The 27,724-nt window shown below is 39.6% G+C and overlaps 1 protein-coding gene across 1 annotated transcript in view; it reads left to right on the forward strand.

The window, feature by feature from the left end:
- Positions 1 to 27,724, forward strand: part of LOC122558355 (PH domain leucine-rich repeat-containing protein phosphatase 2-like) — a 171,769-nt gene that overhangs the window by 8,080 nt on the left and 135,965 nt on the right. Inside the window, exons 2-3 of the mRNA XM_043706826.1 lie at positions 442 to 755; positions 16,690 to 16,823. Of these exons, the coding sequence (XP_043562761.1) occupies positions 442 to 755; positions 16,690 to 16,823 (448 nt within the window). The remainder of the gene's footprint in view (positions 1 to 441; positions 756 to 16,689; positions 16,824 to 27,724) is intronic.

Consider the following 27,724-nt stretch of genomic DNA (forward strand, 5'->3'; position numbering starts at 1 on the left):
TTCCTGAAGAAGGGCTTATGCCCGAAACGTCGATTCTCCTGTTCCCTGGATGCTGCCTGACCTGCTGCGCTTTTCCAGCAACACATTTTCAGCTCTGATTTCCAGCATCTGCAGACCTCACTTTCTCCTACAGTATAAAATACACTTTTTGATCCTGATGTCTGGCAGATTCTGAAATGCTTCATTTATCAATGATATAATCGTAACTTGAATCTTAGCTCTTGAATACTTTCTTTCTTACTATCATTGTCTCCCTAAATTCTGCGAGTACATTATTTTAGTTTTCAACTTTGTGCATTTATTTCACCCCAGCATTAATACCTCAAGGTTCCATCACACAACTTTGCCACTTTCATCTTGAGTTTGAATCTTAGAAACCTGAGCTCCAAGTAGATTACTTGGATACATTCTTATACATGTTATTAATCTTCTCTTTCATAGAGGAACATGAAGCGCAATGCCAGCAGGAGCTGCCTGGGAAAGAAGAGTAGTCTGGGTGTACGAGAGAAAGAATGGCTCAAAGGAGATGTAAGAAGAGGATGTATATATATTCATGGAAAAGAGATGGTGTCATCAAATGCTGCAACTTCCACCTCTTCCCAGGGTGCATTACTATCATCATTATCATGCTCGTCTTCATCATCATCTGGTCCGGACCTGCAGCTGGTACTCTGCAGTACTGAAACCACTACAACAGAGCTGTGTACTCAGGATAAGGATGATCTCTACCTGCAACTCCATGGTGATCTCATCAGGTAGACAATCCTAAATCCAATATTTCTGTAGGGTGATCGTTAAACTTTTACATGTAAAATGCTGGCAGTTTATTCAAAGGAATCCATTGATGGTGTTTGGCCAATAAAGTCTCAGACAAAAGTAATTTTGAGGAGAGATGGTTTTGTTAGGGGGTGGATGAAGGAAGAGTGGTGGGCGGAGTAAAAATTAAACAATGAGATACATTTGTGGCAAACAATGCTTTAAATTGCGTAAGTGTTTAACTTAAAATATATTCTTATTGTCTGAAACATTAGATTGGCACTTTCAAATGTAAGATGGCAGACTTTACATCCATGGTAGTTTGCAGTTCTTCTGGAAGTTGATGAAAGCTACTTTTGGTGCCTTGTTGCCTTTGAAAGTAACTGCACAGCCTCTTTAATATTACTGCACTACAGAAGGAGCTGCTAATGATAGACTGCTGTGAATGTTTTCAAACCAAAAGGGTTAGTTTTCTCTTTCAAATGCACTTTGTAATTGCACCAGTGTGATTTCCCATGTTGTCTACTTTTTAAATAGCTCAAAATAAAAACAGAAAAATTTAAAATGTCACTAAAATTTAGCCTTCTAATTGATATTCTGTGGTGTTTTCAGTGGGAATTGAAATCTGGTAATGTCTTTGGATAAAGTTGGTAGGGTATGTAATAATTGATCCGTAGTTAAGTTGACATCTTAAGGTCCTCCTTTCTTATCCTGTTCTTCCAATACCATAACTGCAATGAAATATTGTCAAGGAATCCTTGGCAACTTGAAGTACACCATCTACAAGATGCACTGCAGTAACTCTGAGGTTTTGTCAATGCTACCTCCCAAATCTGCACTCTACCAGCTTAATAAACAAGGGCAATAGGTCCATAGAAACATAATTTCCACCAACTTCCCCTCCAAGTTACAGAGCATTCTAATGTGCAAATGTATCCGTGTTCCTTCACCACATTTGGCTTAAAATCCTGCAGATGCCTATATGATAGCACTGTGAAATGAACACTGGTGTGGATTGGTTAGACTGACTGTTGCATTCCTGTGCTGTATATCCTGTCTTCACTGCATGGAGTGTACTGATTCAAGGATGCAGCTTTCCCACCATTTGTGGGCATGTAGAAATGAGCTGTAATGCTGGCTTTAGCAGGAATGCATTCTTTTTGTGAATTAATATACTTAGTGAAAAGATTATCATTACCCATTTGAATCATATTCTTTGAAGATCATTCACCAAAGCAATGAGAGGACTGTCTACTCTTCAGGTAGGGCCATTTGGATATTATGATGTCCGTCCAAGAATGCAGATAGGACCCACAGTTCATCCAAAAATCGATAACTTCAGTGGAACAGGAATCTGTTCAACTCTTCAGTTGCAGATTATCGTTCTCAACTGCAATGATTAACAGCTTCTTTTATCTATGTTGAACATACTGTAGACAATGTATAAAACATACAGAGGAAGACTCAGTGCTCCATAGACTCTGTTCCAGTCATCTGTGTTGTAAACTAGAAAACAATATTTGTTCACCAATAACCACTTAAATTTTCCTTATCAGAGAAATTAGAAAAAATCTGAATCCATTTTGGGACAAAACAATTCTGGGAAGTTCCTCTTTGTCTCTTCAACAAAGCCTGGCAAATCATGGTGGGAAGGAAGTATGTCATGAAAAGCTGCATGTATTTTGTATGAAACGCCATCAGCCTTTTGCTGAAATTGAAATTTCTTTTGGAACACCTGTAGCAAATCTGCTTATTCTGAAAGTCAGTGACCCTCTGTAAAGAGCTTTTCAGTTCTCATTTTCCTAATTTATCTAGCTGATTTAGTCTCTGCCATTTTGAGTAATGCAGATTTCCCCAAAGTCTATGGTTTTTCTGGAAATGAGGGCTGAGTTGTCTGAATCTGGGAAGATAACTAAGGATTTTATACTGAGAATTACTGGATGTGGTTTTGCTCGCTGAGCTGGAAGATTCATTTTCAGACACTTCGTCACCATACTAGGTAACATCTTCAGTGAGCCTCCAGATGAAGCACTGCTGATGATTCCTGCTTTCTACTTATATGTTTGGGTTTCTTCGGGTTGGTGATGTCATTTCCTGTTCTTTTTCTCCAGGGGTGGTAAATGGGGTCTAACTCAATGTGTTTGTTGATAGAGTTCCAGGTGGAATGCCTTGTTTCTAGGAATTCTCATGCACGTCACTGTTTGGCTTGTCCTAGAATGGATGTGTTGTCCCAGTCCAAGTGGTGTCCTTCCTTATCCGTGTGTAAGGATATGAGTGAGAGAGGGTCATGTCATTTTGTGGCTAGTTGATGTTCATGTATCCTGGTGGCTAGTTTTCTGCCTGTTGTCCAATGTAGTGTTTGTTACAGTTCTTGCACGATATTTTGTAATTGAAATTGGTTTTGCTTGTTGTCTGTACAGGGTCTTACAAGTTCATTAGATGCTGTTTTAGTGTGTTGGTGGTTTTGTGGGCTACCACAATGCCAAGGGGTCTGAGTAATCTGGCAGTCATTTCCGAGATGTCATTGTAGGGGAGAGTGGTTCGGGTTTCTGGATGCATTTTGTCTGCTTGTTTGGGTTTGTTGCTGAGAAATCGGCGGACTATGTTTATTAGGTACCCATTCTTTTTAAATACACTGTATAGATGATTTTCCTCTGTTCTGCGTAGTTCCTCTGTGCTGCAGTGTGTGTTGGCTCATTGAAGTAATGTTCTGATGCAGCTTCGCTTGTGGATGTTGGGATGATTGCTTCTGTAGTTCAGTATTTGGTTTGTATGTCTTGTTTTCGTGTAGACGCTGGTTTGAAGTTCCCATTGGCTGTTCGCTCTACTGTGATATCTAGGAATGGCAGTTTGTTGTTGTTTTCCTCCTCTTTAGTGAATGTTATGCTAGTAAGGGTATTATTGATGGTCTTGAACGTTTCTTCTAATTTGTTTCGTTTAGTGATGACAAAGGTGTCATCCACGTAGCGGATCCAAAGTTTGGGTTGAATGGTTGGCTGTTTGTTTGAGTCTCTGCATTACTGTCTCTGCTAAGAACCCTGATATCGGAGATCCCAATGGTGTTCCGTTGGTTTGTCTGTAGGTTTCGTTGTTGAAGGTGAAGTTTGTGGTTAGGCAGAGGTCCACTAGTTTGACGATACCGTCCTTGCTGATGAAATTAGTCCTTTGGTGTATGTGTCTTTGGGTCTTCTAATCGTGTGGTCAGTGTTTCCTTGGCCAGGTTGATGTTGATTGATGTGAACAGAGCCTTAACATCAAAGGAGACCATTATTTCATCCTCTTCTATGGTCTTTGGTCTTCAAAACCTATACAGTGTATTCAAAAAGAATGGGTACCTAATGAACAGAGTCTGCTGATTTCTCAGCAACAAACTTAAACAAGCAGACAAAACTCATCCAGAAACCCCAGCCACTCTTCCCCTATATCAAAGGCATCTTGGAAATATTTGCCAGACTACTCAGACTCCTTGGCATCATGGTAGCCCACAAAACCTACTATGGTGACGAAGTGTCTGAAAATGAACCTTCCAGCTCAGCGAGCAAACCTACATCTGGACCCTCAACCTGAGCTGCAAATCTTCTCAAAACTCGCTAACTGTGCATTACTCTCTTGGCCGTCTTCTGAACTCTTTCCAACACCTCCCAAAACACCTCACAAAACACACTAAAACAGCAGCTAATGAACTTGAAAGACCCTATACAGACAACAAGCAAAACTAATGTCATTTACAAAATACTGTGCAAGAACTGTAACAAACACTACATTGGATAAACAGGCAGAAAACTAGCCACCAAGATACATGAACATCAACTAGCTACAAAACGACATGACCCCCTCTCACTAGTATCCTTACATACAGATAAGGAAGGACACCACTTTGACTGGGACAACACATCCATCCTAGGACAAGCCAAACAGAGACATGCATGAGAATTCCGAGAAGCAGGGCGTTCCAACCGGAACTCTTATCAATAAACACATTTGACTTGGACCCGATGTACCACTCCTGAGAGAGAGAATGGGAAATGACATCATCATAGGAAATGAAATCACCACATGAAATTAGTGAGCCTCCTGATGAAATCATCAGGAGGCTCACTGAAGATGTTACCTACTATGGTGACGAAGTGTCTGAAAATGAACCTTCCAGCCCAGCGAGCAAACCTACATCTAGACCCTCAACCTGAGCTGCAAATCTTCTCAAAACTCGCTAACTGTGCATTACTCTCTTGGCCGTCTTCTGAACTCTTTCCAACACCTCCCAAAAGATGAGGGTATGGAGGCTGGATGTTATTTTATAAAATTTTGTTTAAGTTTAACGCTTTTTGCTTTATGATGGAGCGCTCTTATTATTGCTTCTTGATAATGAGTTTTTTTTTGAGATTCATACTTTGAAAAACTTATGATCAGTTACCATTGGTGTTTTTGTAATACAAATAGCAATCTGTTTACTTTTTCTTCTCTGGGAGTATCTGGTTCTTTAGATTGGAAGATAGCAAGCTTAACTCCTTTAATCAAAAGAAGAAGAGACAGGAAGCAAAAAGCTAGAAGCCAGGTTCATAGGAAGGTGTTAGAAGCTGTTATTAAAGCTGGAGTACCAGGCCACTTGGGAAAAGTTCAAAGTAGGCGAAAGTGAGGACTGCAGATATTGGAGATCAGAGTCAAGATTAGAGTGGTGCTGGAAAAGCACAGCAGGTTAGGCAGCATCCGAGGAGCAGGAAAATTGACATTTCAGGCAAAAGCCCTTCATCAGGAATGAGGCAGGGATCCTCTGGGATGGAGAGATAAATGGGAGGGGGCTGGGGCTGGGGAGGGGGAGAAGGTAGCTAAGAGTGCAATAGATGAATGGAGGTGGGGCTGAAGGTGATAGGGTGGAGCAGATAAGTGGGAAGGAAGATTGACAGATGGGACAGGTCATGAGGATAGTGCTGAGCTGGCAGTTTGGAACTGGGGTGAGGGGAGGGGAAATGAGGAAACTGGTGAAGACCATATTGATGCCCTGGGGTTGAAGAGTTCCGATGCAGAAGATGAAGCGTTGGGTGGTGAGGGAGTGGCAGTGGAACATACGTTTGAGACACCACCCACGCCCTCCACCACCTCTGAGACTTCCATTTTCCCCAGCCCCCAACGCCTCATCTTCACCATGGACATTCAATCCCTCTACCCTCCATCCGCTGTGACCAGGGCTTCCAAGCCCTCCGTTTCTTACTCGTTTGGCTGAACTGGTCCTCACCCTTAACAATTTCTCCCACTTCTTCCAGACGAAAGGAATAGCCATGGGCACCCGCATGGGCCCCAGCTATTCCTGTCTCTTTGGCTACGTGGAACAGTCCATCTTCCGTAGTTACACCAGCACCAGGCCCCACCTCTTCCTCCACTACATTGATGACTGCATCAGTGCCACCTCATGCTTCCGTGAGGAGGTTGAGCAGTTCATCAACTTCACCAACACATTCCACCCCGACTTTAAATTCACCTGGACCATCTTTGACACTTTTCTGCCCTGCCTGGACCTTTCCATCTCCATCAATGAAGACCAACTCAATGCTGTCATTTTTTACAAACCCACTGACTCCCACAGCTACCTGTGTTACACCTCTTTCCACCCTACCTCCTGCAAAAATACTATTCCGTATTCCCAATACTTCCGCCTCTGCCGTATCCGCTCCCAGAGGACCAGTTCCACCATAGAACACACCAGATGGCCGCCTCCTTTAAACACTGCAATTTCCCTTCTCACGTGTTTGAAGATGTCCTCCATCGCATCTCATCCATGTCCTGCACCTCCGCCCTTGAACCTTTCCCTGCCACTGCAGGAATTGCAAAACCTGCACTTACACTTCCCTCGTCACTTCCATCCAAAGCCCCAAAGAAGCCTTCCACATCCTGCAAAGTTTCACCTGCACATCCACAAATGTCATTTATTGTATCCATTGCTCCTGATGGGGTTCCTCTACATTGGGGAGACTGGATGCCTTCTCGCAGAGTGCTTTAGGGAACAATTCCGGGACACCCGCACCAATCAATCCCACCGCCTGTGGCCGAACATTTCAACCCCGCTTACTCTGCCGAGGCCATTGCAGGTCCTGGGCTGCCTCCACCAGTACTCCCTCACCACCCTTTGCCTGGAGGAAGAACGCCTCATCTTCCACATTGGAACACTTCAACCCAGGGCGTCAATGTGGTCAGTTTCCTAATTCCGCCTCCCCCAACCTTACTCCAGTTCCTACCTTCCAACTCAGCACCATCCTCATGACCTGTCCTACCTGCCAATCTCCCTTCCCACCTATCCGCTCCACCCTCCTCTCTGACCTATCATCTTCATCCCCACCTCCATCCACCTATTGTACTCTTTTTGCGATCTTCTCCCCAGCCCCACCCCCCTGTCATTTATCTCTCCAACCCAGAGGCTCCCTGCCTCATTCCTGATGAAGGGCTTTTGCCCGAAACGTCCATTTTCCTGCTCCTCGGGTACTGCCTGACCTGCTGTGCTTTTCCAGCACCACTGTAATCCTGAAAAGTTCAAACTAATCAGACGGAGCCAACATGGTTTTGTTAAAGGGAAATCATATTGAAACAAATTTGTTGTAGTACTTTGAGGGAGAAACATGCTATGAATGAAGGAATGGATATATTGTACTTAGATATCCAGAAAGCATTTGATAAGGTGCCACATTAACAGTTATTACAGAAAGTAAAATCTCAGTTCAGAGGTTTTACTTATTGGTATGGATGGAGGTTTGACTAGCTAATGGAAAGTTGCCCAAGTAGTTCATTTTCTGTTTGGCATGATGTGACAAATGTGCATAACAGGTTTAAGTGTTGGAACCAAACCTTTTTACACTGTTTTTTGAAGACTTGGATGAGGGATCCAAGGATATAATTGCAAAATTTGCTGATGACCTAAAAATAAATAGAAGTTGTGAAAAGGACAAAAGGAGGCTACAAAATGATTTACATAGTTTGAGATCTGGAAAATGTATAATGTGAGAGGATGTGAAAATATCTGGAAAACTTAAAAATTATCTAAAATAGTGAGAGCTTGCAGAGAGACCTGTGTCCCATTACATGAATTCTAAAAAGTTCCTATGCAAATACAGGAAGTAATTAGGAAAGTAAATAAAAGTTATTGTGAGATAATTGAAGTAGGAAGGCTGTGCTTCAATTATAGGTTTACTGATGAGATAGTGTCTGGAGTATTGTGCACAATATTGGTTGTCATCTTTCAGGAAAGCGGTAAATACATTGGAAGCAATTTAGGGAAGGTTTCCTTGACTAATATCTGAAATGGACAGGTTATCTTATGAGGAAAGGTTGGACAGGCTAGGCTTGTGTCTGTGGGAGTTCAGAGTGAGAAATGACTTTTTTGAAACACATGAGATCCTGAAGGCCCTTGATAGGGTTGATGTGGAAAGGATGTTTCCTCTTGTGGGACTACCTAGAATTATGGTTGGCCATTTAAGACAGATGAGGCAAAATGTTTCCTCTCTGAGGGTATGAGCAAGGGGTGAAAGGCTATTAGAGGCAGATAGGAATATGGGGTAATCAGATCAGTCATGATCTTACTGCATGGCAGGTTTGCTTGACAAAGTGGCTGAGTGGGAGAAAGTGAGGACTGCAGATGGTGGAGATAAGAGTCAAAAAGTGTGGCGCTGAAAAAGCACAGCCAGTCAGGCAGCATCCGAGGACCAGGAGAGTCCATGTTTCGAGTGTAAGCTTTTTATCATTCAGGCTATTTATACTGTTTAGTCTGAATTAATTAGAACCCACCTTAGTTTCCCAAACTATACATTTAATAGTGGTCAGCCGCCCAACATTTATTTGGGAGCTAGATATCAATGATGTAAATTATTAGGTGTTTCTTGAATTCGTAGTGCAGGTTGTTCTGTGATAATGCACATTTCGTTAATGTGAATTCGCTGTAACACAACTGACGAACTGGGGACACTGTTTCTAAAGTGTGAACTTTTAAAACATGTGTTGGCTGTAATGTGATTACGTCACCAACACTTCAAATGCTGTTTCTAAAGCGCTATTTTTCTATAATGCAGCATTGCACAAGGATGCAACCATCACGTTATTAGAAGAACTGCTTGTACCCTTTTTCCCTGGATGATCTTCAGTATTCTGCAGTCCTAACTATAATCTGGGTTTCTGTCCCTCTCACAAAAACTTTGTCTTGTTGCATCCAGTTTGACTACTTAATCAGTCCTAGCATTGCTGACCTACTACGGACATTACTTTAGTGTGGTTGGCAACTTGACTTATTCTACTTAGATTTTTATTATCTATTTGTTTGATTTTTATTATCTATTTGTTTATGACATTTCTTGTCTTATTTTTAACAACCCTCAAGGTTATTTTGTTTATCATTTTTCTCCCTTATCCTCTGTTCGCTGCCTTCAAGGTTCATTTGCTTATTACCATTTTGGTGGAATCTTGTCTGATAGTTCAAAGGTACTGCTTATCTGTCTTTATACTATTGAGTCATTCAATGAATGCAGACTTGACACACTCTGGTAGTTAACTTTGGTAAGGCAGTTATTTCAGGGTAATAACACTATTTGGTGATATAAATCAGTGTACAATGCCAATACTTCACCTTGTAGCAACAATGCAACTAACCATTCTAATTTTGACTGGAGTCATTGGAAATAAAAGCAGGAATTTAATTTTCAAAAATGTTTTAAGAATGAACAAGTAGTAGTTTATTTGTAATTTGGATTTCCCAAATGGCTTGTTTTATTCTCCTAGCCCTCTGCTGTCTTGCATGAATTTTTTTCTTTAATGTTCTTCTCTGGTATATTTATTTCAATTAAATTTTTGAATGAAAATTTATGACTTTTCTGCTTCCTACCTTTTTTTATTTTACTCTGTTATATTTAGTTCATTGTCCCTTAGTTATTTTACACTTCTCCATGCTAAATGGCATCAGTTACTTTTAATTCACTTATGTAAAAGATTGTTTTAAACTCATTATTTTTGCCTCTAAATATATTCTAACATGATTTTGCTAAATACACTAGCCTTGAAATCATACTTTTTAAAATGCAGCTTTCTCAAACACTGGCCTCCAAGCAACTCTCTTTCTTTCTCCAGTCTTTAAGAAATTTATGTTGGTTATTCACTGCCTCTTTTTATGAAATAAAAGACCAGTTTTGTGTTCTATCTCTTCCTATTATGTGACTCTACAGTAGCTATTAATTTTGTTATTTTTGATAATCAAATTATATCAAATCAATTTAAGCAATGTTTTTGAAAGCTATTAGGTCCTCGAGCATGACCTCTTTTCTGTAATCTTGCTGAATGTGTGCGTTAAATAAATTAAACTTTTCAAGTGCTCACCCATGGAATATCAAGATTGGTATTAGATTTTCCCTGTAATACATGTTAATCTTACTGGTTTTTAAGGTTTTTTTTAAGTCTGGGAATCCCCACAGATCTATGAAAGCAAAATTTTATAATTTGATACATTTTGGACTGTCTCTTTTTTTTGCCTGGAATGTGGTATTTTCCTGATTGGCTTACTAGGATATTTCAGAGAGCAGTTAAGAGGCCACCATAATGTTGTGGGTTTGGAGTCGCATGTAGCCAAAGCAGGTAAAGATGACATCTTCTTCCATTGATATCAGTCAATCATTGCTGAGATCAGTTTTAAATACATTTTAAATTTCATCAGCTGCCATATGGGTTTTGAACTCATGTTCCCGGAGGATTAGCCTGGATCTCGACATTACTACATTACCTCCATCATTCCAATCTTCTCCCCACCCCCAAAAAAAAATTTCCCTGGTCCAGATATTTCTTTTGTTGCAATTGTATTGCTTTGTTCTTTTACATGCTGTCTTGTTCTTTCTCTGTTATCAATGGAAAGTGAGTGTATTGGATATTTTCTCACTTCATGCTGTGATGTCACTTGTTTGAGCTGTTTGTCCTGGGATTCTAAGTTTTAAACTGTCACATTGTTCACTAATAATTCCTTTCATCGTGGCAATTGCATTTGTGATTTATGAAGTTTTTTTATTTTACAAACTAGATATTAAGTTGTTGCATATAAGCCTCAGACAAATACTTTCTCACCAAGGAAATTTTGAATACCATTTAGCTTGCAAGAGGTACCTGTTGTATGAACTAAAGATGATCTAGCCTTTAAATAGGTTTATGGAATGTAAGATTAGGAACAGAACATATTATTTTTAACTTTTAATATGAGATCAGTGACTTTTTCTGTTGCAAGTGTGAAAAGGCTTAATAGCTTCCCCATTGAAAACTGCTGTGATTATCTGGTATTTCAAGTTAATATCTTTCATTGGTACACTATAAAATAGATTGACAGAAATGGGTCCCAGCAGCACTGTCTCTGCTAATATGATCTATGCATATTACTCATTTCACCCATTTGTGCTCCCCATTTTGAAAGTCACCAAACTTTAGTTGTGAATAATTAGAATAAAGAAAGGCGAGTGCATAGGATCAGAGAGCAGCACGAGCCCTTTTGCTCATGATGTTGTGCCAAACATTAATCTTAATCTAAGGTCAACCTAACCTACACACACCTCAATTTACTGCCGTCCATATGCTTGTCCAGCAGTCGCTTAAATGTCCCTAATGTCTCTGACTCTACTACTACTTCTAACAGTGCATTCCATGCACCCACCACTCTCTACGTAAAGAACCTATCTATGACATCTCTCCTATGCCTTCCTCCAATCACCTTCTAACTTTGACCCCTCGTGACAGCCATTTCTGCTCTGGGCAAGTCTCTGGGTATCAATTCTATCTATGCCTCTCATTACTTTGTACACCCCTATCAACTCACTTCTCTCCTTCCTCCTCTCTAGTGTGAAAAGCCCTAGCTCACCCAACCTCTCTTCATAAGATAAGACCTCCAATCCAGGTAGCATCCTGGTAGATCTCCTCTGCACCCTCTGTTAAAGCATCTACTTCCTTCCTATAATGAGGTGACCAGATCTGGACACAGTATTCCAAGTGTGGCCTAACCACGGTTTTATAGAGCTGCAGCAAAACCCTGCAGTTTATAAACTTGATTGCCCTGTCAATGAAAGCCAAAACACTATACACCACCTTAACAATCCTATCAACTTGGAGTAGTTTGGAGAAAATTAGTAATAATGGGCAACAATTAGAGTCATAGATATATAGCATAGAAACAGACCCTTCGGTCCAACTCATCCGTGCCGACCAGCCAACCAGATATCATAAATTAATCTAGTCTCATTTGCCAGCACTTGGCCCATATTCCTCTCAACCCTATTCATATACCCTACTGATGCCTTTTAAATGTTATAGTTTAACAGCCTCCACCACTTCCTCTGGCAGCTCATTCCATAAATGCACTTCCCTTTGCATTAAAAAGTTGCCCCTTGAGTACCTTTTAAACCTCTGCCATCTCACCTTAAACCTATGCCCTCTAGTTTTGGAATCCTCCACCTTGTCTATTTACATTATCTGTGCCCCACAGTCTGTGACACTCCAGGGAAAACAGCCCCAGTCTGTTCAGCCTCTCCCTATAGCTCAAACCCTCTAACCCTGGCAATGTCCTTGTAAATCTTATCTGAACCCTTTTCAAGAGGAGGGAGATCAGAAATGCACACAGTATTCCAACAGGGGCCTAATCAATGTCCTGTACAGCCGTCTATATTCAATGCACTAGAATTCCAAAAATTCATAAACCTCTGATTGAAAAATTTCTCCTTACCTTTGACCTAACGAGTGATCCCCTTCCCTTAGAGTATGCTCCCTATTCTGTCCAACCAGGGAAACATCTCTTAGCACTTACCCTATCAAGCCCTTCAAAAATGTTACACACTTCAATAAGGTTACATCTCCAGTCTGATGAGTCATCGAAACATTAGCTTGCTCTGTCCATGGATACTACCTGACTCGCTGTGATCTCCAGAGTTTTTTTTTCTTTTCAGTACAGATTCCAGCATCTGCAGTAATTTGCTCCTAAGGTTACATCTTGGCCGACTATTGTCCAGGAGATAAAGGCCTATCCTACTGAATTTCTTACAGGATCTGACTATCACCCCATAACTTTACTTTCATAGAATCATGGAATCCGTACAGTGTGGAAACAGGCTCTTCCGCCCAACAAGATCACACTGACCCTCTGAAGAGTAACCCACCCAGACCCATTCCCCTACCCTATTACTCTACATTTACCCCTGACTAATGTCCCTAACCTACACATTCCTGAACACTATGGGCAATATAGCATGGCCAATTCACCCCAACCTGCACATCTTTGGATTGTGGGAGGAAATATACAATTGCAATTTAAACTACCTGTTTGAGATCTCTATGTCTATCTAAATTTGATACTTAGAAGATTGGAATATATGGAATTTTGCTGTTACTCTGTTGTTTTATTAAATATTTTTAAAAGACTTGCATAGTGGATCTAGCTAGGAAATCAGCTGCCTCCATTTATTAGTGTAACAAAGTTATGTTGAATATGTTTCTGTGATTCCTATTCTTACTGTAATGTGTTTTCTGATAACTGGGGTATCACCTGGAAAACTCTTCATCGTAAGATGAGCTTTGAAAGACCTTTTATGATCTATACTTTTAGCTAAACTATGGATTATATTTGGTTGTCAGAATTCTGAACAAGTTTGTAGGATTGGTATTGCAGGATGTAAAAGCCTCTGTCTTAATCAGGTCTACTCTGAGGTCAGTCTTGTATTGAGTGATTTTAGAAGTCCGTGACTGGTAGAGAATGCATTATAAAAAATGAAACCCAATGAGGGCATTTAATGGGAATGGGGTGGACACTTTTTTTCCCATTCCAAAGATGTGCAGGTCAGGTGAATTGGCCATGTGAAATTGCCCATAGTGCTAGGTGCATTAGTCAGAGGGAAATGGGTCTGGGTGGGTTACTCTTCAGAGGGTCGGTGTGGACTGGTTGGGCCGAAGGGCCTGTTTCCACACTGTAGGGAATCTCATCTAATCAAAAAATTATTCTCCCTTGAGATTGTTACTGACTTTAAGATTTAATTCAGTATATCTCAAGTTCCATCTGATATATTCCCCAAATTTCATATTTCATTGAGCTTGAACATCAAGTAGGTAAAACAATGACTGCAGATGCTGGAAACCAGATTCTAGATTAGAGTGGTGCTGGAAAAGCACAGCAGTTCAGGCAGCCCTGATGAAGGGCTTTTGCCTGAAACATCGATTTTACTGCTCCTTGGATGCTGCCTGAACTGCTGTGCTTTTCCAGCACCACTAATCTTGAACATTAAGTAACCAAGCATCCAACCATGGAATTTGGAGGTAAGTAGAGGTAGCATTAGTGAACTTTAAATTCTGAAGGTGGTCACAAGTTAGCATTTGGGGAATGTTTTTGCTGGTGCAGTTTTTCACTGTTCATAATTATTTTTACTTTTAGTTACAGTTTTCCTTTGTGCAGTTGCCTATGATCTTGCCAATTTGTTAACATTGCGTCCTCCATTTTCTGTTGTAATGTTGATTGCTACCTTTGGCTGAATGCTGTTGGGAAGAATCACTGTCCTGGAGATTATTTTTGTGTGCTTCTGATATTTGTTCTTGTAGTATACAAATTTATCTCTTCTCAAAGCTAGAAATCTGGTTATACTTTGGCACAGTCCAATATCTTCAATTTCCCCATCTGTGTGCTCTCATTTCTGAATGGAATTTATGCATTGAATTCCATTACGTTCCATGATATTATCCTTAGTCTTTCAAAGTTTGACTGTTTCATAAGCTATCAATAGATATTCTTTTGATACATCTTATCCATGAAAGTTAACAATTTGTCCAAATCTTCATCCATGTTATCATCAGGCTTTATTTTAAAAAACTTCACTTTTATCATGCTCTTGTATGGTATGAAAGTACTAAGGCCATACCTTGCTTCCTCTTTGGGAAAGAAGTAACGAGCAGCATGTTGATGTTGTAATTTAATTCTTCTATTGGTCATCAAGCGCATTTTCATGAAACGAGTAGATTATCGTATCCCGAAACATTACATTTTGATTCAACCGTCCTCTACCACCAATGTTATACTTCAAAGGATAACTGCATTAAAGCAGGTTGCAAGTACATACTTTTATATGAGAATTTTATTTCAGATAGCTATTAACTAAATGGTGAATAATGCATGTATGCTTTGCATTCAACCAAACACCCTGCAAATATGTAATTCTGCAACTCTGCTGTATAGTTGAATCCTGTAATCCTGAACTTTTTGAAATCTTGAAAAATACAGTTAATATTTGGGAATTTGCTGATTGCAAAATCTTGGATCCAAGTTCAAAGCTTGTCACTTGCACAAATCTTTGCAGCCTTCCACATGTACTGTATAGCATGTGGAATACCTTTAAATGGTTCTTCTACCTTAACGGTTGTATGGCTTGGATGTGGTTAGGAAGCACTGTAATGCAGGTTGTTACAATTATTGTCTTTAAATGTAGCAATATTGTGCACTTGTAATTTCAGAACCAGTCTTTTTAAAAGAATAAAATCAACTATGGCAGACCAGTGGTCTAAAGTAATATTTAACATGTTAAAATTTACAGTTGATCTGATTAATACAGTAGAAATGTTTCTGTGAAAGACTTTGAAAATTCTGTGTAAATATAAAATCTCACCATATTATATCAGCTTTGGTTGAGATTCTTTTGTGTTTTGGTAGGTCTTAAAAATGTCAGCAATATGCCATTTTAAATTTGTTGATTGATAAGGTAGTTGCAGAAAAGGAATGCAGTTTAGCCTATATTAACATCGTTTTATGATCCTAAAGTCCCTCCATTACAAAAACAGATTAGTTCTTGAATTATTCTCAGGTTTTACCACAGCTATATTTGCAAGCCTATTTTAAGCATTGAGACTCTGTGAAGATAAACTTTTGTGATATCAGCCCGAAACTAGTTTGCACTTGTGACTGTTGTTGTATACTTTTTTGATTTAAATTGATTCTGCGCTGTTTACTGATATACATACATTTCTGATGTTTTGTTTCAAATCTGAAAAGCCAGTTTGTCCATCATTTGCTTAGCTCACTTCCATATCTGTAGAATCATCCTTCCAAATCTTGGTCGTATTGTTTGTTTCTTGGAGACCACAGCTGCATAGAGAACTCAAGGTGCAGTTTGATCAGTGATCTTTACTGAGTTGTATTCTGCTATTCCAGCTGGAATGTTTGAGTGTGAGGAAGTCATAATACAATTCAGGAGGGCATGATAGGCAGGTTGAAACAAATGCTTTGAAGTTATACTTTTGGGAAGAATGAGAGAACATATAAATGAAGAATAGAATACTAAAGGATCCGGTGAAACACAGGCACTGGGGTATATGTGCAAAAATCTTTGAACGTGGCAGTGCAGGTTGAGAATAACATAGAAAGATTTAATATTATTTTTAAAAACACAGTACAGGATGTTCCTGGTTGTGAACCAGTTCCATTCCGGAGTCTGTTTGCAAGTCGATATCTGTGTAGGTCGGACACAAGGCAGAATGATATAAAGGAGATGTTCATAAATATAGCACATGTTTATATGTCGAGTCTTTTAAAATTACAATCCTGAATGAGATTGCATTTGTAAATGTTAATTGGGGTCTCCCTGTGATTGAATAATTATTTGAATAGGAGGGCTTCCTGAAGAAGGGCTTATGCCCGAAACGTCGATTCTCCTGTTCCTTGGATGCTGCCTGACCTGCTGCGCTTTTCCAGCAACACATTTTCAGCGCTAATTATTTGAATAGAAAAGTACTGCTGGTTTCTAGGGAAAAGGCAAGACAGTGTGCCTATCTGAGTTGCTCTTTGAGAGAGCAGAGGCACAAATACAATAGTGTAACCATTCTCTGACTGTATGCCACTGTTGTTTTCTGGATAATAATTGCTTTTACAATTCTCTTGATACCATTTTTTGACTGTCTTGTTTATAGGAGAATGAATCCTGATGAGCGACCTCTGCAAATCCTTTACGATTATCTTACTGGATTAGGTTTCCAGGATCCAGTACGGATACAAGAGGAAGGAGCCATGGCTGATCTGACCTGCATGATTAGATACTTTCATGGTAGGATTTCATGAGCTATTTGTGAAAGATTCGGGGATAAGAGACCGAACTAAAGTTTTTACTGTTTCAAATGTGGAAAATCTCTGTAGTGGCAATCACTTTGCACAATAAATTATTGAATTATTGTAATTCATCCAATTTGGTAGTGGAGCAAATGTGTTCCAATCATTATCTTGGACAATTAGTCCCAATATTCAGTCACTACAGACTACTTGACAGTTTCATTAGTGTTTTGTTACTGTGTTAGAATCAGTAGTCTTAAAAGGTGACATGCTGTTCTTTGAGAGGTAAATTTGTCTCTTTGCTTTAAAAATTAAGTTAATGATCAACTGACAAGAAATGACAGTCATGATCATGAAGCTTCTTCAGACCCAAACCTTTGTTGATGATTGGGGTTGCATGAAGTTATAGGTTCTGTATGCACTTGATTTCAAGAGGTTGAAATGGGAGAAAATACAAGTGCAATAAATGCTAGAAATCAGAGGCAAAAACAGAAAACAATGAGGCCAGGAAGCATCTGGGAAACAACTGGATGTTTAAGTTGTTCTTTATTCAGGACTGAATGAATAAAGTAACTTTTCATAACGTATAAAAAATTGAGAACAAACTTGCATTTATGGACTGCTTTTCACAACTTTAAGTCAAGATGCCAGCTTTGGTAGTTGGGCATCCTGTCCCCTGCACAAGCACTGTAGTTTCTTTCCTTATTTCTTGGATCACTGCAGAAAACACTGGAATAGTATCAGAGAAAATTGGCACCATAATCTCAGCTACATGTGCTTCTGGGTTAAACATAACATAGTTCCTTAACCTTCCAGTGCTTTTTTCTCTTTGATTAATGTTATTTTAAAAACTCTGATCTGTTACTTCCTCAGTTTACTAGATTCTTGTGCTTGTTGATATTGGATCTTAGATTATACAATTGATATTAAAGTCAATTGAAAGAACAATGAAATGAGTGCTTGAATACATGTTGCATAGTATTATGCAAGTTGCTTAATATTTGTTGACAAAAATTTAAGTAGGAATTATTTGTTGATGTCAGAATTTGGGCAGGATAAAATTAATAGTTGCTGCCCCCTTCACCAATGATAAGAGTAGTTAATCAGAATTGGTGTTGCAACTTCATTGGAGGCCATGAAAATATACCATAATAAATGGGAATGAGCAGATGAGTATTCAAACTCCAATAAAGTCAAACTGTCCTGTGCACTTTTGACTTTTTACCCCTGCCCTAAAGGCACTCAACTAAGACATTAATAAATGAGTCCGTATTTGAACAGAATGAAAACTATTTTTCTTGGTATTGGAAATGCTGTAGTTTGCTGGTCAATCTCTGGATTTTTCTCCCAGTTGCAATATGGTGATCCATGCTGGAAAATTTACAAGTGGCAGGGAATCAAGTGTAAGGGTGAAAGGCAGGAAAATGGAGTTGAGAGATAAATTTGTCTCTTTTGTTTTAAAAATTAAGTGAATGATCAACTGACAAGAAATGGCAGTCATGATCATGAAGCTTCTTGAGACCTAAATCTTTTGTTGATGATTGGGGTTGCATGAAGTGATAGTTTCCGTATGCACTTGATTTCAAGAGGTTGAGATGGGTGAAAATATAAGTGCAGTAAATGCTAGAAATCAAACAAAAACAGAAAATATTGAGGCCAGGAAGCATCTGGGAAACAACTAATCAGCCATGATCTCATTGGTGGAGCAGATTAAATGGTCTAATTCTGTTCTTTCATCTTATGATCTGTGGTCTTGTGGCAGGTGAGGATAGATTTTAACTTGCATATCTTTAATGATTGAATAGCCTGAACTGTTGTGGGTTGAATGTTGCTTTCCTCTGTTCTTTCTGGAGAACTGAGGAAAAATGCTGAGATGACAAATGTTTTCCCATAATCAGCATATGAATACCGTTACATAGATGCAACTTTTAACTCCTAAATAATATCACAAGTCAGTCAGACCACATAATTGTTAGGCTGCATGCAAAGATATTTATCTGCTTTAAAACAGTTGTATGCTAACTTTACAAAAAAAAAATTAAAAGCTCTGATTTCTAAGGAATTGGCATTTTGTATTGGTGAAAATATTTAATATCTGCAATTCTTAGCAAAGGCATCTTAAAAATACAGCAATTAAGGGGTATGAGTGGGTTGCGCTTCGGCAGGTCGGTGTGGACTTGTTGGGCCGAAGGGCCTGTTTCCACACTGTAAGTAATCTAATCTAATAAAAAAAACCATTCATGTTATGTCATAGAACCGAAATGGAATTCAGATGATGTGAAATCTGAAGAATGATTATTTTAACCACTTATTGATTTATAATTATTGTTGTGAAAACATTTTCTAGCTATTGTGTGTACTGTTCTATCATTGAAAGTGTATGATTTTGAAGTTAATCTAAATGCAGATTTGGAGACATGGCGCCTGAAAGATGGTATAAGCAGGAACCCACAAAGTTTTAAAACTAGAAAGGATTTGCTGGGAATGGAGGGTTTAAGGTCTAGACTAGAAAGGCTGGGACTTTTTTCACTGGAGTATAGGAGGTTGAAGGTTGACCTTATTGAGGTCTATAAAATCGTGAGGGGCATAGGTAAGGTGGAGGAATTCAAAACTAGGGTGCATTTTTTAAGGTGAGAGGAGAAAGACTGAGGGGCAACTTTTTTATGCAGAGTAGTTCTTTTGTGGAATGAACTGCCAGAGAAGGTGGTGGATGCAGGTACAATTACACCATTTAAAAGACATCTGAATGAGTTCATGAATAGGAAAGGTTTGGCGGGATATGGGCCAAGTATAGGCAGGTGAGACTAGCTTCGTTTGGGAACATGGCATGGACTGGTTGGACCAATGGGTCCGTTTCCATGCTGTAAGACTCTGACTCTACTTAGATATGCAATTGAAATACTGTGACCTACAAGACTGAACAAAGAGGCAAGTGTAGAAATAGGCTGGATGGCAGCGTGGACATGTCAGTTAGCCTCTTTTGACACTGTAAATTGCTATGATTCTCTGACCCTGACCGCTGACAGTCATGTGTTCTGTCGAAGGAGCTCTCGTAAAGTTCCAACACCTTGCCAGACTTGGTATCTCTTTGCTAATGATTGCTATTACATAAGTTTGAATTTATTTTTTCTGATATTAGTGGATGCAGAAATTCTCAGTCTACTGGTTAGGACTTAATAGATGGTACATCTCCCCTTCTTAGCCAATGGACATGGATACAATTATAACGCATGCATTACTGCTCAGCCTGATAATATCAAATTCTGAATAAGTTAGGAGTTGTACGTGGAACTTTCCTAGTTAAGCATTACACTGCCAAGAGCATCCAAATTAGTTAATGGAGATACTGATTGCAGTTTTGTCATCTTAATTTTAGTATATGATTTGTTGCATCCCGTGTTACTTCATAGGATGCCACTGATTTTCAGTAACGTTTGAAAGCATACAGAAAAAATGGTTTTCATAGAATATTAGAATGTTCCACTTATAATCTGAACACTGCAGGCATCTTATTTCTGTTGAAAGAACTGCAAGGTAGCCCAAAGCATTTCATCTTTAAACTACCTTTTTTTGAGATATGGTCACTGTTGCTGTGTTGGGATACATGTCAACCAATTTGCCAACGAATAGACTCTCAATAATGAACCATAAAACAGCGGTTAATTTAGCCAAATGATGTTAAATTATTTTTTTGTTAATAATTCACTATTTGAAAGTCTCTAGATTTTGCCCACAATTTTGCTGCTAATTTTAATTACATTATTTTGAATTTTTCGAGACACCTGTGGTGTTAGCACTCATACTGCTTTACGAAAATTGTTTAATCTGCAGATGTGTGATCCTCTCAAACCACTGTTCCACTGAAGTTAAGGATGCACTGGCAAGTACAGTGGTATGTAGCAGGATGGCTTGGATTGAGGGAGAGGGTGCACAAATTTTCGAACATACGTAGGATGTCCTGGAAGAGAAGGGATTTAATGTAGCCATTTTCTTCGCAATAATGTCATAGATTTCTATAGCACAGAAAAAAGCTCTTCAAGCCATTGATTCTGCGTCAGTCAAAAACTATATCTAACTATTCTAAGCCCATTTTCTAGAACTTGGTCCATAGCTTTGCATGCTTTAGCATTGCAAGTGTGCGTCTAAATACTAAATACTTATGAAGATTTCTGTCTTTATCACACATCCAGCCAGCAAGTTTCCAATTCCTGCCACCCTATGGGTGAAAAACAAGATTGATGTGAGTGGGGGGCGCGGGGGCGCGTTGTGGGGGCTGAGAGAAAATTGGGAGGGGGGTATGCTCGAAACATCGACTCTCCTGCTCCTCAGGATGCTGCCTGACCGGCTGTGCTTTTCCAGCGCCACACTTTTTGACTCTGATCTCCAGCATCTGCAGTCCTCACTTTTTCTCCACTGTGTCAGAAGAGGACAGTCAGCTAGTTGGTAGTCATCAAAATGCTGTACAGACTCCTTAGTGCTAGCAAGCAATCATAGTAGAAATTAAACAATCAATGGGTGTCTGGCTGTTCTAGCACGGACTTCAGCTTTTTTACCACAATTTTGTCTTACACTAAATGCATACTAAACCTGTGTCCTTAAAACCTATTTTGCCAAATCAAAGAACGACTGTTGTTGAAATGTGCAGCTGAAAATTACCCCCGTTGTATCAATATTATTGCTTGTTGTGTAGAAAGCTAGAAAAATTGCTCTGCTTTTCTTTGACTAGTGCAGTGAGATTTGTTCAAGTCCATCTGAGAGAAGAATTTCTCACCATATTCTGAAAGATGAGTTCTATAGCAATGCAGAATTCTATTATATAGAGCTGAAGATTACCCGGATGTTGCTCAAAGTAGTTTATTCTCCATGTTTTGATTTTGCATATTCATATAAACTGATTTATTTCACAGTCCATTTGTAGTGGTTTTATTTGTGATAAGTACCACTGCGTTCATGAATTTTTGCGTTTTCCTGATGCCTGAATAATTATTGTTTTGATTGTTATCTAATTCCAAGCAAAGTAGAGATTACAAAGTAAAGGACTTGTAAAAACTTATCCCACTGTGCACGTTTCTTTTGTTAGCATTACTTATGATATCATAACTATAGGATCTGAGCAAATCTTGCAGGGAAGTTGTGTCTAATCTGATTTAAATACAGTCTTCTAAAGAATGCCTTTGATGTTATTAGGCAAGATATTTCCAAGTGTTGAAGAAAAATAGGAGAGCACTTTTATATTCAAGTGCAATTTTGATAGGCAAGGTAGATTATATAATAATGCTCCAATAAATGATGTTAAAGATAGGAATTTTAAAAATGCAGACACTAGACATCTGAAACTGTAAAACGTATTGGTGTTATGGGAAAGACAAAGCAAGTCAGTCATCAACCCTTGAAGGGAAAATGCACTTTTTCATTTAACTATGTATCTAGCTGTGGATAGAGCTGAAAATGTATTGCTGGAAAAGCGCAGCAGGTCGGGCAGCATCCAAGGAACAGGAGAATCGACGTTTCGGGCACAAGCCCTTCTTTAGGAATCCTTCCTGAAGAAGGGCTTATTCCCGAAACGCCGATTCTCCTGTTCCTTGGATGCTGCCCGAACTGCTGCGCTTTTCCAGCAACACATTTTCAGCTCTGATCTCCAGCATCTGCAGCCCTCACTTTCTCCATCTAGCTGTGGATAGCCATGGAAGAGCTAAATTGAGTTTTTATTTCTTTGTTCATTAAGATGTGGACATTGCTCACAAGGCAGCATTTATTGCCCATCCCTAATTGTGCCTGAGGAAAAACACCCAAGTTCCCTCTCAGATAGTTGAATACCTCTTTTTAATTGTAAAGTGTAAATTGCATATTGCTAGATGTAACATATGTCAGAAATTGTTTTGTATCGCCAGGATGCAGTGCTGATTCTGGATTACACTTGCACGGAAGTAGTAGGTCAACTCAATGGTGAAATATTTCATGTTGCTAATATTCTACCTTCTGTTTAGCTATGCCTTTTATAAAAATTACCAAGCAGTCCATTACAGTTGACTAACAGAGAACCTTGCACCTTCAGAACCCAATATTTTGATGTTTGCTTTTTATCATCCGTGTAAAACAGAGATATAGCTCAACAGGCAGATTAGTAATCAGTATGGCAGGCCCTTTTGCAAACAGATTGAACTTGATGACCTACACAATAAGAGTTGTTCAGGCATTTCTTGCATACTTCTGACTAAAACATCATCTTCAGTCAGATTAAGTTACTGGCAAGCAACATACTTACCATGGTGCTCTAGCTTTAGTTGGAAAAAGGAAGCAAATACTGGTTAAGGAGCAGGTTTTTCAGTCATATGCTTCAATTGAATTGATGGCTGTGCAAGATATACCAATCCAGCTAAGGACATTTGACAAAGCAATTGATTCGCCAGGCTCTGCTGAATTTACTGTTACTGGGTTGGTGGAATCCATGAGTAAGAAATGTACACCATATCTGTGCTTCTAATTATATCCCATTTAATGAGTTTAGTATGTTTCAATTAAAATGTTCACATCAACATTGTGCAGTTGTGACGAGATGATGAGGGTTTACCTTTTTATGTCTCTTTCTCATTTATTTGACTAAAACAGGTTTTTGAATTTAAAAATAGTGCTGTATTGTTAATTCAATATCTGCTTGGTTGTGTGCAGTTTGTAAGAATTAAGTTAGACAGGTATTCGCAAGCTAAAAAACACCAGGATTAGTTTGGTTGCCAAATTCATAAAGGTAAAACATAAAATATTGTCATATACAAGTAAACTTAGTAGTGGTGGGCATTTGTAGAAACTCCGATGCCAAACTACAAAAATACAGCTTTGCAGTGTATCCATAGCTAAATGTGACCACATTTAAAATGAACATAGATTTTTATTGTCTTCATTATTTATCTGCAGGCTGTTACTTTAGCAAAGTCAGTTAGTTTGACCTCCAGCTTGTATGTCTGTTTTCTCTTGAAAAATACTTCTGTGGAACTCCCATGGATTCACTTGAGACTCTGGGTACTTCTTCAGTAAATTAGGATTTGAATTTGCTAGGCATCTGAAGGTTTAGTGTTGAGATGCTGATCGGGCTGTGTGAAGCAAGATATGTGGGTTCTTGTACCCACTTCTGCTGAAGGTATGGAGTGTGCTGATTGACATACAGTATTGTGGGGATTGCTAGGGCCAAAATCTTAACACTGGTGTTTATGGGAGCTTGCTTTGAAAAAAATTGGCTTGCCTGTAAAGTGGCTGCCATATATTCAAAGAGGATTGATGAGGGCAGAGCAGTAGATGGGATCTACATGGACTTCAGTAAGGCGTTCAACAAGGTTCCCCATGGGAGACTAGTGAGCAAGGTTAGATCTCCTGGAATACAGGGAGAACTAGCCATTTGGATACAGAACTGGCTCGAAGGTAAAAGACAGAGGGTGGTGATGGAGGGTTGTTTTTCAGATTGGAGGCCTGTGACCAGTGGAGTGCCACAAGGATCAGTGCTGGGTCCACTATTTTTCATCATTTATATAAATGATTTGGATGTACGTGTAAGAAGTACAGTTAGTAAGTTTGCAGATGACACCAAAATTGGAGGTGTAGTGGACAGCGAAGAAGGTTACCTCCGATTTACAATGGGATCTTGATCAGATGAGCCAGTGGGCTGGAGTTTAATTTAGACAAATGCGAGCTGCTGCATTTTTGGGAAAGCAAATCTTAGCAGAGCTTATACACTTAATGGTAAGGTCCTCTGAAGTGTTGCTGAACAAAGAGACCTTGGAGTGCAGGTTCCTAGCTCCTTGAAAGTGGAGTCGCAGGTAGATAGGATAGTGACGAAGGCATTTGGTATGCTTTCTTTTATTGGTCAGTATTGAGTACAGGAGTTGAGAGGTCATGTTGTGGTTGTACAGGACATTGGTTAGGCCAGTGTTGGAATATTGCATGCAATTCTGGTCTCCTTCCTATCAGAAAGATGTTGTGAAACTTGAATGGGTTCAGAAAAGATTTCCAAGAATGTTGCTCGGGTTGGAGGATTTGAACCATCGGGAGAGGTTGAATAGGCTGGGGCTGTTTTCCCTGGAGCGTCTGAGTCTGAGGGGTGACCTAATAGAGGTTTACAAAATCATGAGCATCGATAGGATAATTAGACAAAGTCTTTTCCCTGGAGTGGGGGAGTCCAGAACGAGAGGGCATAGGTTTAGGGCGAGAGGGGAAAGATATAGAAGAGACCTAAGGGGCAACTTTTTCACACAGTGTATGGAATGTGCAGCCAGAGGAAGTTGTGGAGGCTAGTACAATTGCAACATTTAAGAGACATCTGGATGGGTATATGAATATGATGGGTTTGGAGGGATATGGACCAGGTGCTGCCAGGTGGGACTAGATTGGGTTGGGATATCTGGTCGGCATGGATGAATTGGACCGAAGGGTCTGTTTCTGTGCTGTACGTGTCCAATAAACTAACTACTTCTGTAACATAGAGTCATAGAGCTGCACAGCATGTATTGTCATCCTGTTTTCCCCCTCCTTCCGTAGAAGCAAAATGCTCAGAGACACAGTAGTTTTACCTCCATCTTTATTCTGGGTCCTGGAGGGTGAGAGAACAATCACCTGTGTGTACAGAGACATGAGTTCTCTGTCTTCTCTGGAACAGCAGTTTCTCAGTGAACTATATAATCATTTTACAGGGAGGAGCATCCAGATAAGGCAACATACCATTACAATCAGCGAGAATCAACTGTAAAGATTAAACCATCTGCTGTTGCACAATGAATAACTGGCTTCACGTAATGAATACTTCTCACCTTGTTAAACTGACCTCACAAACTGAATGCTACCTCATCTTCTAAATGGCTCTACATAATGAATGCTTTTCCACCTTGTTAACCCATTACCGTCACCTCCAGCACACCATTGTTAACTGCAAGTTCTTAACAGATCTGAGTCATGCTCAGCTGAACCTCTTGTTTCACGAAACTCAGAACTTAACTCTTTGCCTGCCTGTTTATACCCTATACACTTTCGCTCATGGAAGCAGGCTTGTCGGCCCATAGTTTCCATGATGATCTGATATCCTAAATAAATCTCGTCCCATTTGGCCCATATCCCTCTTAAACCCTTCCTATTCATATACGCATATTCCATACATGCACCACCCTATGCGTGAAAAAGTTGCCCCATAGGTCCCTTCTATATCTTTTCCCCTCTCGCCTTTTAAACCTATGCCCTCCAGGTTTGGACTCTGCCATCCCTGGGAAAAGACTTGGCTATTCACTCTAGCTGTGCCCCTTATGATTTTGTAGATCTCTATAAGGTTACCCCTCAGCCTCTGACACTCCAGGGAAAACAGCCCCAGCCTCTCCCTGTAGCTCAAATGCTCCAACCCTGGCAACATCCTTGTAAATTTTTTCTGAACCCTTTCAAGTTTCACAATCTCCTTCCTCATGCAGGGAGACCAGAATTGCACACAGTATTCAAAAGTGGCCAAACTAACATCCTGTACAGCCGCAACATGACCTCCCAACTCCTATACTGTAAAAGCTGCTGCGCTTTTCCAGCAACACATTTTCAGCTCTGATCTCCAGCATCTGCAGTCCTCACTTTCTCCCCGCACTGACCAGTAAAGCCAAGTATACCAAACACCGCCTTTACTACCTTGTCTACCTGCAACTCCACTTTCAAGGAACTATGAACCTGCACTTCAAGGTTGCTTTGTTATTCAGCAACACTCCATCGGACCTTACCATTGCGTATAAATATCCTGTCCTGATTTCCCTTTCCAAAATGCAACATCTCACATTTATGTAAATTAAATTCCATCTGCCGTTCCTCAACCCATTAGTCCATCTGATCAAGATCCCGTTGTACTGAGGTAACTTTCTTGGCTGTCCACAACACCTCCAATTTTGGTGTCATCTGCAAACTTACTAACCATGCCTCCTATGTTCACATCCAAAGTGTTTATATAAATGATGAAAAGCAGTGGACCCACCATCAATCCTTGTGGCAAACCGCTGGTCACAGGCCTCCAGTCTGAAGAGCAACCCTCCAACCACCATCATCCACCTTTGCCCGTGCTTAGGTCATCTTCTGTTGAAGCTTTTATTTCCGTGGCAACCTTCCACTTACTACCTGACTCCCTCTAAACTAAGGTCATGCAAAACATTCTTGCACATATCCTAATTCACCAAATTCTGTTCATTGATCACCCTTGTACTTATCCTACACTTGGTCCCAATTAAGGAATGGCAATTTTTAAAAGATCTCACTGTTAATCTTGAACTCCTCCATGGCCTTGCTCCTCCCTGTCTCTATAATGGAGTCATAGAGTTGCATTGCATGGAAACAGACCCTTTGGTCAAACTTGTCCATGCTGACCAGATATGGTAAATTAATCTAGCCCCATTTGTCACTTGATATCTGGCTGTCTTCCCTATTACCACTTCCTGTGGCTTCCTGAAATATTTTGTTTTATAATCCTTCTATGAATTGCTAAGATGTTTTATTATTAAACTTGTTCTGTAATTACAAGTTGTTCTTCTTGTCTTCATACCCTACTCTGTCTGATGTTTACCTCCCTTAAGTTCACATTGAAAGTACTTTATTGGCTTTATAGTACTTTAGACTTCCAGAGATTGTGAAAAGCACCATATAAATGCAGGTTCATTATTGTGTTGTGCCCAATTTTCCATGTCATTTTGTGTGTATATCCTACAGTATTGAAATTAAATCTTTTAATTGCATTCAGCTGAATGTTTTGAAAATGTATTTCTTTACACTTTCTTAGAGTAATAACGATGCAGTCACTTCTGTAATGTGTATAATTGTTTGCAGGGTAACATTAACCACAATACTAAATTTATTGATACAATGTAGCTTTATTCTGAAACAAGTACTTGAAGATTATCA

This window comes from Chiloscyllium plagiosum, chromosome 17 (genome assembly GCF_004010195.1).
Source record: "Chiloscyllium plagiosum isolate BGI_BamShark_2017 chromosome 17, ASM401019v2, whole genome shotgun sequence".
Lineage (NCBI taxonomy): Eukaryota > Metazoa > Chordata > Chondrichthyes > Orectolobiformes > Hemiscylliidae > Chiloscyllium > Chiloscyllium plagiosum.